The 15,342-nt window shown below is 49.2% G+C and overlaps 5 protein-coding genes across 6 annotated transcripts; 2 read left to right on the top strand and 3 right to left on the bottom strand.

The window, feature by feature from the left end:
- Positions 1–240: 240 nt before the first annotated feature.
- LOC128270822 (uncharacterized) lies at positions 241–9,080 on the bottom strand (the record flags this gene model as incomplete). Its single annotated transcript, XM_053008243.1, is given in 4 exon segments — positions 241–279; positions 1,748–1,775; positions 5,288–5,885; positions 8,249–9,080. Coding segments are annotated over 4 exon segments (1,497 nt in total), but the record flags the coding sequence as incomplete, so codon positions are not given.
- On the bottom strand, positions 4,371–6,104 carry LOC128275156 (PIN2/TERF1-interacting telomerase inhibitor 1). The gene is made up of 2 exons (XM_053013562.1): positions 5,963–6,104; positions 4,371–5,885 (listed from the first exon to the last, which is right to left on the bottom strand). The coding sequence occupies exons 1-2, from the start codon at positions 6,063–6,065 to the stop codon at positions 4,408–4,410; spliced, it is 1,581 nt and encodes a 526-aa protein (XP_052869522.1). The 5' UTR covers positions 6,066–6,104; the 3' UTR covers positions 4,371–4,407.
- Positions 6,656–8,133, top strand: LOC128275157 (la protein homolog). Its single transcript, XM_053013563.1, has 2 exons — positions 6,656–7,585; positions 7,669–8,133. Exons 1-2 carry the CDS (start codon positions 6,656–6,658, stop codon positions 7,966–7,968), a joined length of 1,230 nt encoding a protein of 409 aa, XP_052869523.1. The 3' UTR covers positions 7,969–8,133.
- Positions 9,081–9,784: 704 nt separating the features above from the next.
- Positions 9,785–12,026, top strand: LOC128270821 (histone-lysine N-methyltransferase SMYD3). Its single transcript, XM_053008242.1, has 5 exons — positions 9,785–9,909; positions 9,968–10,212; positions 10,882–11,009; positions 11,077–11,557; positions 11,623–12,026. Exons 1-5 carry the CDS (start codon positions 9,800–9,802, stop codon positions 12,024–12,026), a joined length of 1,368 nt encoding a protein of 455 aa, XP_052864202.1. The 5' UTR covers positions 9,785–9,799.
- Positions 12,027–12,109: 83 nt separating this feature from the next.
- LOC128274872 (cytochrome b-c1 complex subunit Rieske, mitochondrial) lies at positions 12,110–13,900 on the bottom strand. 2 transcript variants are annotated; one of them, XM_053013205.1, is made up of 4 exons: positions 13,570–13,900; positions 13,019–13,159; positions 12,707–12,954; positions 12,110–12,639 (listed from the first exon to the last, which is right to left on the bottom strand). In XM_053013205.1, the coding sequence occupies exons 1-4, from the start codon at positions 13,766–13,768 to the stop codon at positions 12,421–12,423; spliced, it is 807 nt and encodes a 268-aa protein (XP_052869165.1). In that variant the 5' UTR covers positions 13,769–13,900; the 3' UTR covers positions 12,110–12,420. The 2 variants fall into 2 exon arrangements, with proteins under 2 accessions (XP_052869165.1, XP_052869166.1); XM_053013206.1 differs by having other exon boundaries at positions 13,648–13,900.
- Positions 13,901–15,342: the final 1,442 nt, after the last annotated feature.

Below are 15,342 nucleotides of genomic sequence, written 5' to 3'. Positions count from 1 at the left end.
GCACCTTCGTACGTACCGCAGACGGACGGGGCACACACCGAAGCCATGAAAAAGGGTGCACGTGGAAGAGGAGAAAGTGAGAAGCATGCACGAGCGGGGAGAGAGACGGCATTACAACGCAACGGCGAAGGACGCCAGCAGCAAAAGGTGAGGTGAGGTGAGTTAAAATTTTAATCCGTTCTAGCCGAACGAACGGCCGACAATGGTTGCTTCGCTCGCTCTCTTTCTCTCTCTCTCTTTCTCTCTCGCTCTCTGTCTCTCCTATTCATCTAACCTTCTCTGGTGCTCTTGTTTTGAACGACGACCACTGCACGCACTTCGATTGCTCGCTCTCGCTCCCTCTTCCAAGCCGCCATCTCACTTCGTTTTACGCACAATTCACGGCGAACAATGTGCGCAAGGGGGGGGGGACATGCATTTGTGTGCAATGGTGTGTGTGGTCGGTTGCCCGGCAATAGTTTCACGGTTGGCATGATTCGGCTCCTCTCCTTTGACGGGGAATACCCATTGTTTGCAAACTGGCCATTCCCGTCTGCCTTTGTTTTGTAGAACACCGCCAGCCGCCAGAGCCTTTATCGGGATATTGAATGAACCGTTTGCACAACAATGAGGAAAACCAATCAGCCGAATGCGCTCGTTTGCTGCCGCCAAGGATACCGCTAAAAAAGAAGGCCCCGTGCCGAAAATAGAAATGATAAGAAGTGAACGGCCGCCACCATACTTACAGAGTTCGCTGCCTTTCTTAATCGATCGGTGTGTAATCACACGGCGAATCCGCTATCCGCACACACACACATACGTACAAACAGGCACGCATTATTCAAGGTTGTCGCGCCGGTTCGTCACCGTCGCGCCGCCGTCGAGGACCCACCTGGGCACGGATTTAACGCACGAATATGCACCTCGCCGAGAGGAATGTTGTTCCTTGCTTTTCCTATGTGGTGGTGGTGAATCATACCCAAACCACCAACCACCGACGATGCCACACCGACACACACTTAAGAAGAAGAAACACTCGTTTCCGTTTTGCCAGAACCGGAACTTTTCGACGGTCGACAAAACCCGGCAAATCCGGTGGTAGACACGACGAGTCGACGGGAGAAATCTTCTTCGCACACCACACACACAGGGCCACAGCTTGCTGCGATGCACGGCGGTTCCGGTTGAGATTCGCCAAACTCGATATCACCAATTGCGGACGGGGGGGAAGAACAATTACAAACGCTCGCACACACACACACACACGCGCAGATCCTGCTGCGAGCCGGGAGGACGAGCACTCAGCCAGAACGTTAATCCGTGCCTCGCAGAAATGACATTTTGTTTTGTAATGACATTAAACACACGCAGCCGGCGGTGGCGGCCTGCTTCGCCAGGATAATCCGGTACGATGTGATTAGTGCGACGAAAAATCCTATTGAACGGTTCAAAATTCCGCAAATTCTGAACCGGCAAACCGGCGCACGAAAACACAAACAACGTGCCGCGAGCGAGAGGCTCCGGTGTGCTAAGGATCAGTGCGCGGAAGCGAGACAGCTGATACGCACCGTGCCGCCGTGTGTTGTGCCAGGATGCACACACCGGCACACCGCAGCGCAGCGTGCGTACGAGCGAGACAACACGGCAGGCAGGTGAGTGGTGGTGGTGAGACGGGTGCCCGGCGTGGACGCACAAACAACAGAAGGGACGTACACGAACACGAAACGGCTGGCTCGATGGGTATTTACGAGACGGCGAACGAACAAACGGACTGCGCGACGCGCAAACGCTGCGTGCTGACGGATCGGGCGAAAGAAGTGAACTGAACAAAATGCGGTGAATCTTATCCGGCGAGCATATGATACCGCCGTTCACTCGCCCTTTCTCACTCACTCTCTCCCTGTCGCTGCGATTGTTTCTTTTTCTTTCGCAGAGCGTGAGAAAGGTGAGTGAGAGCGCGTTCTCACCACGCTCTCTCGGCGGCGGTTCGGTCACGAAGTCACGAAGTGTGCGCGTGTGTGAGTGTGCAGGTATGCGTGTAGAGTACGCGCCGGGAGGGTGTAGGGGGAGAAGGTGATTTTGTTTTTAGTAGTATCCATCCGTACACACACACCTATGCGCTCGATGCGAGATAACAGCGTGAGAATGGCGGCGGCGGCGACGCCGAAGACGGATCGTTGGCGAGAAAGAGTGCGCCGGCGAGTGAGAGAACGAATCCCAATGGCGACTGCGATGGTATGGAGCGGGGTGAGCGGGGTGAGCGGGTTGATAAATAGATAGACGGATAAACGAACTGATTCCGCGCGGCCCGGTTGCCAAACGATTGGAAATTTTAAATGGCACGATTCGCGCTTTATTGTTTTTATTACTTCATTTGAAAACAACTTCAGAGATTAACTACTTTATTGCCATGCCAACTATTGTGAAAAATCCCCATTTAAAAGAAATTGTGGGGGAAGATCATTGACTAACTCTATTTTTGTGGCTCACTTTATAAAACAATGTATTTTAAGATCAAAATTGGCTCGTTGGTGTATGCTGTCTTCCAAAGCACCTTCCCATTCAGGGACGACAATGAATAGGAACCCGACCACAAACCCAAAAGTGATGATTCTGAGATCAGCAACAGTAACACGGTTGCCCAACACCGGACCAAACCCAACGACGGACGCGGGCGGGTTACAACATTGTGTGTTGATGGGGTTGCCCGCAGACCCATCGCAATCAACCGCGGACGGCTTACCAAATAAGAACCGAAAGGTTCCCGAGCTGGAACGGGAGACCCCAAGACCGACCAAGGAAAGAAACCAAGAGAGCCTGTCCGGCAAGAAACAAAACCCGCTGAAGAAGGCGAAACGAGCCCAGCAAACGACCACGACGAGCGTACAGATAAAAAGGAAGTGATAACATTTTTTTACGTGTCCACACACCGTCGCACACCGTGTATATAGGTGCGTGCGTGTGTGTGTGTGCGGCGGTGTGTGCGATCGTGGCGATCGCGCGAGCCTTTGTTTACAACGGGCGGCGTCGTCGGCGCGACGGTTGCTTTGGCGTCGTTTCGGTAGAAATCCAATTCCCACCTACAATCCGTCTGTTCAGCTTTGCCTCGCCCTTTGCTCAACCCCTTCACTGGAGTGTGATTCAACCAGCGGAGAGCTCCATTCGGCTGAGGCTGGGCTTGGAGCAAAATGGAACCGCATGAAAAGGCGTAGGTGCCGGACCGAACACTCGGAACGTGGTGCGCGGCTTCAGTGCGCCACTATATTGGAAATCGGTGCGCGCGGGGCTGATAAAAAGATAAACACACCGACGCCACGAGTAAACGAGTCGAACCAGGTGGCGGTATGCCGCGATGGTGTTGGTGCCGTTTCGCGGTGGGGGTGATGTTAAAGGTTCGGCGCAGCATTTTTACGGCACGATGCCCGCAACACACGAATGGCCGCTCCGAGCTATCATTGCACTTCCAAAGCGGAAAGTGAAACAAAAAAAACAACAAACGGCGTGTCTTTTCAATTACGAAGCCCTTTTTTATCATTCGGGCCGATCGGCCGGCCCGAACGATATTTGTTGCATAAACAACGGTTTTTTTTCACCCCTTTTCGAGTCGGCATCCCACGAACCTGGCGATAAACTCTAACAATAACACTTAAAAGCACAGCGCAGGTTAAACATGGTGGCAAAAGGAGGAAACAAGAAAAGCACTGCATGTTGCAAAACTGCCGGAAAGCTGACTCGTGCTGAGGGGAGCAAAACCCGCACCGCATTACGGCCAAATTGATATTCAATCAATAGTTTTCGAAATAAGTTAATTGAAATCGGCTAGAGCATAGAAGAGTTTGACGCCCGTTTGTGTTAAACAAAAACGGCTCCTTTAAACGAATCCTTTTATGAGCATGGCGATAACCAACAACATTAGGCGAAGGCAAAGGCTTCCCATTTTTCTCAGCTGAAGGCTTCTGCACGGGAACAGTCGATGGCTCCCGTTTTTTGTATGTTGCGATTTGTTGTTTGATGATCACGAAAACCATCATCTGGTGGTTTGTGGTTTGTAGCCAAGCCATGAAGGAACCGTTTCAAGTATGACATCTGGGGAAAAGATTGTCGAACGAAGGGCGACTTGTAAGATCATCAAGTTTCGCACAAGCCACCGCCAAAATCTCCATATGGAACGGAGCCGTTTCGCTCGTAAAGGTTCACTTAGGACACAAGTGATGGTGCGTACAATGGTGTAAAGACGATCGCGTGCGCCATTTACCAACGTCCCTATCCGAAAAGGGATTGACTTGCAAACCATGTCATCAGCTTGCATAGTAACTAAATCGATTCGGAAAAATCGAATGAATATTTGAAATCTAATGATATTTAAGAGCTGTGGGCTACATTTTCAACGTTTTATTGAAAGCAACATGCGGCACACTCTCTGCGCACCTAAATAGCTTCAAAAGCAGACACTTTTTTCAACTTCTGCCACTTCCGGTGGTGGGAAACGTTCTTCTGCGTCGCGAAACGATGTTTCTCAAGCTTTCGGCGCATGGTATCGTCACGTTGAACAAGTTTCACATCCTCGGTCAATCTGTAACCGATAATATTGGCAAAGTTAGAGCCGATAAAGGCCGTTTCGTCCAGGTGCTTCAGCACCGCCACCTTCACCGGGCAGGCTAGAGCTTCCTCGATCGCAGCAGCGTCGTAACTTTCAAGTTGACCCAGTGACGATGCTTCGCCGTGATCCTTACCATCGTGATCAGCAACCTCGCGAAGTGCGTCCTCATCAACGAGGGGATCTTGAGATCCCTCTTCGGAAGTCGCTTCCTTCTTCTTCGTCTTTTTGGATTTTTTCTGTTTTTTAGTCGGTTCTGGCACATCCGGTGTGGCAGAATTACCCATATTGGGATCCATAATCTCACTGGAAACCTCCTCGGATGTTGTAGGTCCCGAATCCGTTTCATCAGAATTATGCTTACTTTTTCTAGACGTTTTCTTTTTGTTCTGTGTTTTAGAATCGTTAGAAATTTCTCTATCTTCATCGAGGTTTTCGGTCGATTCCGTTTCAATCGCCTCGCTTTTGCCTTTTTTCGACTTTTTCTTCTTTTTGACCGGTTCTGATGGTTCTTCATGATTGTGTACTTCTTTCGATTGGTGTTTTCTCTTGGTCTCTTTCGGCAACTCCGTGGTTCCGGTGGACTCTTCTGACGCTTCTTCATTCGTGACTAACGATTCTAGCTGCGTTTCAGTTACCACTTCCTTATTCTTCTTACTCTTTTTCTTCTTTGTTTTGACAATTTCTGGTTCTGCATCATGCAAATCAGACCGATTTTCGTCCATGGCGATCGTTTCGCTGTCCATAACCGCCTGCTTCATTTTCATTTTCTGCTGAAAATATTCCTGCATCGACAGGCTCGACTTGATAGTCGTTAGACCCAAGATGGTTTTCTCCGTTTCGGATTCGTGCTCACTACCATCGGCAGACGCATCATTGCTTTTGGCTTCATTGGCGGGCTTATTCATTTCCGCCATTGATCGTTTGCCGAAAATGTTGGCAAGATCTTTCTCGTTCACCTGGCTGAGATCCTTGCCCCGTGTAAACTTTCGGTAGTGCACCCGTGCCCTTGATTTTTTCGATCGCTCCTCTAATGACTGCAGCTGCGTAGTTGAATCCAACACAGTTTCTGTTTCGGCTTCGGCCGTGGTTTCCTCACCACCGCCGTTCAAACGTTTGAGCAGCTCGTTAAACCCGGCATCGTGCTGCGTCCAGCCACTGTCGTCTTCTCCCGCGTATCCTACACCTTCGTTGTCCCGCTTCTGCTGTGGTAGAATCGGATTAAGCATTCCGTCCTCCTTCTTTCCGAGGCCCTTACCCTCCGACCAACCCAACTTGGCCAACATTCGTGCTCCGACGTTGCTCGCATCTGATAAAAAAAGAAACGGCACCCCGACGATGAAATTTACAATGCGGTTCTGGAGCCAGGATCAAATTGGTACGTACCCTTGAAGACGGGTTGTGCTTTTGGTTTCTGCAGTGCCTTACACAGCTTTTTCTGACGGACTTTCATGCTGGGAAGCAGAACTGATCCCAAACAACCGTCCATGACTCGTTTTTACTTTACAAAACTTTTATAAAAATTCACTTCAGCAACGTGACCAAAAACGTAAACAGAACCGCATGCTGCACGATGACAGATGGTGAATGGCTTCAAGGTGCTTAAATGTGGAAAAATGATGTTAAATAATCTTGTTAAATGTTAAATAAATAATTGGAAAACGATAATCTTACTTGCAATGAGCTTCTGAACAATGAGTTATTGTTTCTTTGAATATTTGTTCGGAACTTCGTTCAATAATTGGCAAACAGAAGAGTACGGCGTAGAAACAAGCGCCATACGTGTGTGTAGTAATCTTGGTCTCAAGCTGTCAATTTTTTCCGCTTGCCGGTCACGAACTGGTCTTCGACCATTCTCCGCCTTTCTCTTCCCTCGTACGCACGTGGATTGAACGATTTCGCTGTATTTTACTTCGAGCACGCAGGTAAGTTAACTTCAGTCCAGTGTGACCACGTTATTGTTTGGCCAAAGCAATCGGATGGGGTTAAAATCAGGGTTTCTTCGATACCGATATCCATCGTGCTGTCACTGTGTCACTGCTTGATTCTAACCTTACATTTTCCACTGTCAGTAGCGCAATGACCGAATCGGAGACGAAGACTACCGGCGAAGAAGTACCGGCACAGTCGGAACCAGTGGAGCTCTCGACGAACGAGGCGGCCATCATCCGTCAGCTGGAGTACTACTTCGGCGATGCCAACCTGCTGAAGGATAAGTTTCTGAAGGAGCAGATCAAACTGGACGACGGCTGGGTTGCGCTCGATGTGCTGTTGACCTTCAAACGGCTAAAGGCTCTGAGCGAGGATAAGAAGGTGATTGCCGATGCGATCGAAAAGTCCTCCGAAGGGTTGGTCGAGGTGAGCGAGGATCGGGAAAAGTTGCGCCGCCATCCAGAGCGCCCCATTCCGGAGCTGGACGAGGAAACACGCAAGGAACTTTACACGCGCACGGTGTACGTGAAGGGTTTCGCGCCACAGGACGGCACGAACATGAACGAGTTGGTGGAGTTCTTCCAGCCCTATGAAAAGGTGACCAACATCGTGATGCGCAAGTACCACGATAAACCGACCAAAAAGTATCTCTTCAAAGGCAGCGTATTCGTGACGTTCGTCAGCACGGAGCAGTGCGAAAAGTTTCTTGCGATCGACAAGCTCACGTACAAGGGCAAGGAGCTGATTCGCAAAATGCAGAACGATTACTTCGTGGCGAAACAGGCCGAAAATAAGGAGCGTGCCGAGAAGATCGAGCAGCGTAAACGAAAGAAGGAGGAAGCGCAAACTCTCGCCACGGCCCATCTGCCGACAGGTGCGAGCGTCTTCCTCGAGGGTCTCGGAACGGACCCGTCACGAGAGACATCACGGGAGACGATCAAGGAAGCGATCAAAAAACTGGACGACACGCTGGAGTTTGCTTTTGTTGATTTCAAGATCGGCGACAAGAGTGGATACGTGCGCTTCAATCAGGAGGGGGCCGGAAAGCGATTTGTCGAGAAGCTGACCGACAACAAGGTAAGTGAGACATGGGCGTTTAAGAAATGTTGCCCGAAACCAATTGTGTCTTTGTAATTAATGTACTCGTTTCTCTACTTTAGATCAAGATCGACGATTCGGACGTAACGGTCGAACTGCTGGTCGACGAGAAAGAAGCCGAGTACCTGAAGAAGGTAGTACAGGACCAGCAGGCCAGGCGCAAAGGTGGTAATGCGAAGGGTAAAGGTGGCCGAGGACATCGGGGTAACAATCACAAAAATTTTGGTGGCCAAAAGCGAAAACGGGAGGACGGTGAAGAAGATAAAGCGGGGAACGAACCGCCCGTTAAGAAAGTGGAAACTCCGACAGAAAGCAAGAAACAGACCGTCAACAGTGACTCAACAACAGTGGAGGCCGAGTAGAAGTGGTGAAGATGGTTAGGACGTTATTTTATAACTGTACGTATCGTAAGTTAACACTTTTGCAACTGTACCTTTAAGTGATTTTCTCCGATTCAATCTACCGTTTTTCGATGTCAGAGAAATGCAGCATGTATAATTTACATAGAACGATGTGAAATATATGAAACCGTATGAACTAACAAAACGATGCAATGATGTTTTCATTGGTTATTTTAGGGATGGTTGAGTCTATTTCAAAATTTAAAGTTAGACGGAAAAGAACAAGCGACGTACATTTAACGCGCCCCGCTGTCCGCGGGAAGAGCTTCAGTGTTCGATTCTGTGGGTTTCCCTTCGGTTTGTCCGTTTGATAGGGCCTGCAAACGTGCCTTCCTTAGTTCCAGGGCTTTCAATCGGTTGGCGTCGATTTTCGCTCTCAGTTCTTCACTCAAAGCGGGCGGTTTTGGCGTTGGGGCAACGGTTTCACTGGCCCCATCCTTTCTAACTGCATCGAACGTAGTGTCCAGTGAAAGGTTTCCCACGCCGGATGTGTTGCCAAACGTGGCACGGCCCCGAGAAAGGGCAATCTGCTCGTCGAGCATACTGTCCAGTGGATCCAGGGGTTGATTGAGGCGATTTCCCTCATCTCCACGATCGGCCGCATCGTCACTGTCGCTGGTGTCCGCGCGATCCCTCGCTTCGGCAAGCTCCTGATCGAGCACTCCAGTCCGATAGCGGTTCATGTAGCTCTGCACTTCTTTCTTGGTGCCCAAACGCTCGGCCGTAGCAATCACGTCATCGAAGTGGTACTTTGGGAACATCCGATGCGCCCAGTGCTCGTAACGGCGCATGATTTCATTGAGATCGGCCGCTTCGTGTCCCTTTCCATGGAACTTGAAGCCCTTGAAGTGGTCTCGTATGGCGATAATACCTCGCGGACCGCACAGCCTCGCCGCGTTCAGTGTGTGCCGTGGATTGGTGACCGTTTTCTTCTGGTGTTTCACCGTGGCCGGAACCTTCGTTGGAGCAGCTTCATCATCAGCAGCTTCGCCGTCGTCGTCGGGTGCGTCGTTGTCGGAGAAAATCTCACCCTCATTTTCGTTCTCAAGGAAAAGATCAGCGTCGTCGTCCATCAATTACAATTAACACCGAAGCAATTAAATATCGAAAGGAGCACGATCACACAAAGCACAAAGGAAGGATTCTGAGGATCAAAATATTCCCCTAAAAAAGCGCGCCATTCGGTGAGCCAAGGTTGGTAGACTGTATGAAACTGTTGTCACTGTTTTAAATTTATTGGTTGAAACGCATATTCATTAATTGGAAATGTTTACCTACAAAAGTTAAACAATATGTGCCATGACTTTATGGTTTTCGTTAATCGTATTTGATTTTTTTCCATCTTAAGCATTAGATTCTAGAATTTGCATTTCTGAACAAGACCAAGGTGTGCACATTAGAAGGTAGGCCCCTGCTAAAGTTTGTTTACATTACACAAAAGAAAGAAGAAGAAAGAAAGTTTAGGAGGAAGAAAGGTAAGATTAGCCACAAAACATTAGTCTAAAAATATACTTCAGTTTTTACTCCTCTCTGTTATAATTGTGCTTGCAGATATTTTTGGTCATCCCCGTGTCTAAGAGCATCTGCTGCGAAAGGCTGGTTTGTGCTCCAGTTCCCGCGCAAGACGGTGCACCACTTTGCCGACACACTAGAAATAGTAGCGCTCTGTTATTTTTAAATACTAGCACTTTGTGTCACAACCTAGACCGGCAGACGATCGCAAACGCGATTCATTAGGATTTCGGCAGCGCTGGCGATTGGTTAATCGATTGGTTATTGTAGTCAGGGAACAATGAAAAAACTGTTGCACAAACGCGGGGATCTGATACTGCAAGAGCAGCCCTTTGCTTGCGTACTGTTGCCGCAGTTCCGTCACGAACGGTGCGATCGTTGCTACAAGCTGTAAGTTTTCCATTTCTATTCCAACCGTTTCATTTAACTCAATGCACTCAATCGACAGTGGGAAAGTGTTAAAATGTTCCGGCTGCCTGTACGTGCGATATTGCGATCGAGCCTGTCAGCAGGAAGCGTGGCCTGATCATCAGGCTGAATGCGTCAAACTTAAGGCTCTTCCGGCCGCGCTCGTCGTACCGTCGGCTGCCCTGATGATGGCGCGGATCATTCGGCGTCTGCAGAAAGGAGGCGACTTCCAGAAGGGTTACTACACCGCCAAACTCTACCGTCGGTTCCATGATCTGATGCCGCGTAAGTTCGGGAGTAAAGGGAGCAACATTCTTACGAGCGATATCATTGATCATTTTCTTGTTTCGCTTAAACATTTCTATCATTATTTTCAGTAGTAGCTCCGTAGTCCCTTTACGGTCCTTTTTTGCATTGTTTCAATCCTTTCGGTCGATCGGTTGGTTTTGTGGTTATTCATTCGAAATTAAGGAAATTTCGCTCCAATTGGCATTCTATCAGGTTTTTATTTCCACACCCTATCGTATCGAACTCTCATCGTTCATATCGTTCGAAACTCGAGCTGCCCCTTGCCGGTGATGCACTTCAGGACCATCTGTATCACCAAAATGTGAGAACTGGATTTTTGCTTGTGTTTGTATTTTGTTATGTTACGTTCTTTTTTCTATTTGATCGCATAATTGAATTGAATCTAAACCATTTACACCGGCCCCGAAAATGGTTACCAAATTTAATCTATTGACCCCACCGTACGTGTACGGTACGGTAGGTAGTTAACGGTGGTGTTGTTTTCGTTTTAAAACCCGTTCGTTTGGCACTGTTTTCCGGAAACGTCTTACCCACAGCTGAATCGATTCGATGCTTCTTCGCGCACCATTGCATGTAGATAACACTGCCGTTCATGTTAGAAGCACGGTAGCCTAACGATCCCAGAATTTCACAATTTCTGCACAGATGAGGAAGACATTCGAAAGGACACTAAGAGGGTGGAGCACTTCCAAGCCGTCAGTGTCGTATTGCGCCGGTTGCTTGACGAATCGGCCTTCCCGGAAACTGCTGAGCTGTTCAGGATTTATGGCAAGGTATCTTTATCACAACGACGACCCTAATATTTGCCGCCCTCCGCTACCTATTTGTTTCGATCGGCAGATGTGTATCAATAGCTTCAACATTATGGACGATGACTTGAACAGTATCGGCACCGCGATGTACCTGGGAGCGTCGATTCTGGATCACAGTTGCCGCCCGAATGCCACGGCATCGTTTGTTGGTGCGCGGTTGCAGATCCGTTTGTTGGAGGATTTTGTAGGGTCGGAACTAGACTTTGGCCGCATCTTTATCAGCTACATCGATCTGATAGAACCGCCCGACACTAGAAGGGAGCAGCTGGCCGAACGGTACTACTTCCACTGCGAGTGTGATCGTTGCGAGGATGAACAGGATTGCAGGCTGATGGGAGCGGCTTCCTGCCCGAACAGTGACTGCAAGGAGCCTATTTGTATCGAAGGTTTGGCGGACGAGGACAAGTGTCCGGCATGCGATACGCCCATCAAACAGTCGACTCGCGAACGGTTTCGCGAAGTTACCAGTTTCACACGCGATCGTCTAGCCGAAATGAAAGATGTAACCTGTGAGTTCTGTTGGTTCCTTGTTGGTAAAAAGGCATACGTAAAGCGTCTTTTTTTGTTTTTTCAGATTTCGACGTATGTCGATTGTGTATCGACAAGCAAGAAGGTGTGCTACATCCGCTAAATGCCCATTACCTCAAAACGCTGGAAAATGGCTTCGATAGCGCGATCCAGCTGCAAAAGTGGGACGTAGCCCTCGATTATGGTGCACGAGCTGCCCGCGGCTACCGTCGTTATTGTCCGTACAATCCACTTGTCGGACTGTTGCTGCTAAGCGTGGGCAAGATCGAACTAAATTTTGGCACGATGCAGGCCGCACTGAAGAGTTTGCACGAGGCGGAAAAGATACTGCGCGTGACGCACGGTGAGCAGCACGATCTATATAAGCAAAAACTGGTGCCATTGCTGTGCGAGGCGGCCCAGGCGTACGATATGTCCCAGCAAACCAACGTTATGGTGCGGCGCGAATAAAGACAAGAGAGGAATTCTTTTTGCACAGACAGAGTTCGTCGTGTGGTTCGGATGTTCGGTTTGTTAACGGAATGGACGGCGCGTCTTAAACGTTACCAATCAATTTATTAACTGCTGCTTTGCTGTGCTTCTTTCTACTATTCGCTCCCGTGGAAAGACGGGAGAAACGGTTTTTGGTTTGGTAATCGTCGGTAGCTTTTAGCGATGGATCCGTCAAATACTTACAACAATTGGACGCGGGTCCATCAGCCTCTCAGCAAGTTTGCTCCATTTTATGTGCCTCGCGGAGCCATACCGCAGCAAGAGTGTGTTGTGGGCACGGGGAAAACGATTGTGGATCGATAGATTTACTACTTAGCTGACGGGTGAGCGGGGTTCGTCCGGAGTAGGTCCCTTAACCGACAATTAGCAGACCTTCCTGGGGGAACTCGTAGTACGGCACCTCCAGGTTGAGCGGAGCCGGGCCCTTCCGGATGCGGCCCGAAGCGTCGTAATGGGAACCGTGGCACGGACAGTAGTAACCACCGAAGTCACCGGCGTTCGCAATCGGTACGCAACCCAGATGCGTGCAGACACCGATCACAATTAGCCACTCCGGCTTCTGGACTCGTTCCTGTCAAGAGACCAAGAGGTGAAGAGTCAATAACAGATTGAAATCTCCTTCACGTTGCCACACTTACGGCATCATTCTGGGGATCACGCAGCGTAGCGACGGCGACCGACTGTTCTGACTCGATTTCATGGGCGGTACGGTGGCGGATGAACAGGGGCTTGCCGCGCCACTTGAACGTCACCGATTTGCCCTCCGGGATGTCGCCGAGCTTGATTTCAATCTTTGACATGGCCAAAACGTCGGCCGAGGCGCTCATCGAGCTGATGAACGTAGATACGAGCGATTTGGCGACGTACGCCGTCGACACAGCCGCACCTACAATTCGATGTGTGAAGAGATGTTAACAGTGATTCAAATTTAAACAGTTCCGATGGCTTACCTCCGACGAGAAGGTACGTGAACGCGGCCCGGTCATCCGAACTGTCGTTCTTGGCGTTCGGGCGCTTCACCTGCTCCCGGCGGTACTCGGAGAAATCTGGCACTCGAATGTCGGTATGCGCGAACCGGATCTGTGTAGCACCTGGGGGAACAAGACGAGATTTGAGAAACGTTAGTGAAGGTCAAGAAATTTCCGACAGTTTGTTCGGTCGTCGGTCTGACAGCAGCTACAGTTTGTTTTGATCTAGCGCTCCTGGGCCAATTGTGCCAATTCTCCGGCTTGGATTGTTCGATGAACCCCGATTTGGGGCACTAAAATACGTCTCTTTTCCGCTTTCGGTCAACGATTTTCGAACCGATTCGACCGCAATTGCCGAAACGGAGATGCATTACATAACGAACGTTTTGCACCGAGAATCGTCCAACAGTCCTTCGCTCGCTGCAGGAACTGTCAAATTGCTGCGACGTTGTCTTTTGCGGCGCAAACCTTATGCAACTCCGGGGTCGAAATAAATCTGTTTTTTCTTAAATTCATATGTAGATGGTATTAACCTGTTACGCTCGAAACCACGCGAATATTGTTCCGAGGCAGGTTACTGCCAGAAGTGACGGTCACGACGGGAATCTGACCTGCAGCGCTCGCGGACTTTTTCTCGGCCTTCGCCGCACCGACCGCCGCTGGCTTCAGGCCGTTGGTCACGGTCTGCGAGACGCCGCGCACGACGGACAGCTTGGCCAGGTTGGTCAACATCGTTGGGCTTTTTCGACTCGCGAAGGGCTACGGATTTCCTAGCGGTGGTCTCTCACGGGCCGACACACACGGGCACTTTGTGTAACTCGGGTTCGAAGGGGTACGATTCTGCACACCACTGTGTCAAAAGAATTGCTTGTGAAGAAAAAAAACTCATCCGTTTGACAGCGGCCGCAGCCCAATATGGCTGCGGCAGGATGAACGATTTTCGTAACACCGATGCAGTGCCATCTAAGTGTGAGAGTGCAAAGGCTTCACGATTTCAAAAACAAGTATTATTATATTTCGTGAAATATTTCATCACACATTTTCGATTGATAAATTGAATGAACTCTCTGGAATTGGGTGAACTCTCTCGAATTCGGTGAACTCTCTGGAATTGGGTGAACCGATGAAAATGTTCACGCACTCACTGCGAAAATATAACAGCCTCATATAACAATTTTGACAGTACAGCGACCAGGCGTCAAAAGCATTGTGGCTCAGCAGACCCTATAACACGACGTTATACAGGGTGCATACCAGATTTGACACTATCCCCCCTATCATAGAACTCGATTCGAGTCCTCGAACGTTCATTCCGTTCATTTTGAGTTCATTTTGCTATAGCTTTCTCTTTCTGCCCTCTCTCTTGCTGTATTCGGCTTTCTCTCTTGTTGTGTTCACTCGAACGGAAGAATTTCCGTTCGAGATCCATAATAGGGGGGTATGTTACGTGTTACGTGGTAAAGTTATGCACCGTGTGGCAGCGCAGTTACCGTTTGGAAAATGGATTACTTTTTAGTTTAGTTAACTTAAAATTACACTAAGTTTAAGCTGTACAACTTATCAATCGAATCGATGATCATTTCGAACCTTGAATTGGCACAAAAAAACTTTTACTGCTGTGGCTTTAAAGAGTGGCCTGTGGCGAATCAAAAAGAAAATAATCAAAAAACAATTTGTTTGCCAGCCTATTGCCAGCATCGTTTCACTCAGGAGGTGACGATTTCTCGTGGGAAATGTGATAGTTCTTCGCCCACGCGTCCCCACAACATTGTGTGGCCGCTCGAAGTGATTGTGCGCTCTTTTTTCTCCCTCAAAGGCAATTCTCTAGTTGGGCCGTTTTTCTGGCCGCTTAGACTGCGAGGGGCGAGAGGCTACGAAAGCTACACCGTTGGTTCTTCGGTGGGCTCAAAGTTTTCCACGTTCTTACCATTCTCTCCTGCAACTGATACTCCGAGCATCAGCATCACAATGGTACCGGTAACTGCCGTCCCAAACACGGAAAAAACGACGATTTCCCCCGCTGTCCGGTCGTGGTGGGCGAGTTTGGACCGAGGGCTAACGGTACACCCAGGTGATGGTGGTGGCCCAGTGTCATAAAGTACAACAATTTATTCTGTTATCATTACCATAAAATTATCATGAAATTAAATCATCACCGCATAAGCAATGGGGCGGAGGCGCCGGAGCGAAATGGAACCGGGGAGCTTTCGTTGGCGTACTTGAAAGATAACATGGAGGGCCGGAAATGGATGGACGCACACCGGAGGATAAGAACAATCTACAGGATCGGGAGAAAGTTCCGGCTG

This window comes from Anopheles cruzii, chromosome 3 (genome assembly GCF_943734635.1).
Source record: "Anopheles cruzii chromosome 3, idAnoCruzAS_RS32_06, whole genome shotgun sequence".
Classification (NCBI taxonomy): domain Eukaryota; kingdom Metazoa; phylum Arthropoda; class Insecta; order Diptera; family Culicidae; genus Anopheles; species Anopheles cruzii.
This window is presented reverse-complemented; position numbering and strand designations above follow the sequence as displayed.

Excerpts from the sequence above, each read along its gene's own strand:
- LOC128275156 (XM_053013562.1), bottom strand. The coding sequence starts at position 6,065 with ATGGACGGTTGTTTGGGATCAGTTCTGCTTCCCAGCATGAAAGTCCGT. Across the intron at positions 5,886-5,962 it reads AGCACAACCCGTCTTCAAGG|ATGCGAGCAACGTCGGAGCA; the intron begins GTACGTACCAAT and ends TTTTTTTATCAG.
- LOC128275157 (XM_053013563.1), top strand. The coding sequence starts at position 6,656 with ATGACCGAATCGGAGACGAAGACTACCGGCGAAGAAGTACCGGCACAG. Across the intron at positions 7,586-7,668 it reads AGAAGCTGACCGACAACAAG|ATCAAGATCGACGATTCGGA; the intron begins GTAAGTGAGACA and ends TCTCTACTTTAG.
- LOC128270821 (XM_053008242.1), top strand. The coding sequence starts at position 9,800 with ATGAAAAAACTGTTGCACAAACGCGGGGATCTGATACTGCAAGAGCAG. Across the intron at positions 10,213-10,881 it reads GTTCCATGATCTGATGCCGC|ATGAGGAAGACATTCGAAAG; the intron begins GTAAGTTCGGGA and ends ATTTCTGCACAG. Across the intron at positions 11,558-11,622 it reads CGAAATGAAAGATGTAACCT|ATTTCGACGTATGTCGATTG; the intron begins GTGAGTTCTGTT and ends TTGTTTTTTCAG.
- LOC128274872 (XM_053013205.1), bottom strand. The coding sequence starts at position 13,768 with ATGTTGACCAACCTGGCCAAGCTGTCCGTCGTGCGCGGCGTCTCGCAG. Across the intron at positions 13,160-13,569 it reads CGTGGTTTCGAGCGTAACAG|GTGCTACACAGATCCGGTTC; the intron begins GTTAATACCATC and ends TTGTTCCCCCAG. Across the intron at positions 12,640-12,706 it reads GTGATCCCCAGAATGATGCC|GAACGAGTCCAGAAGCCGGA; the intron begins GTAAGTGTGGCA and ends GTCTCTTGACAG.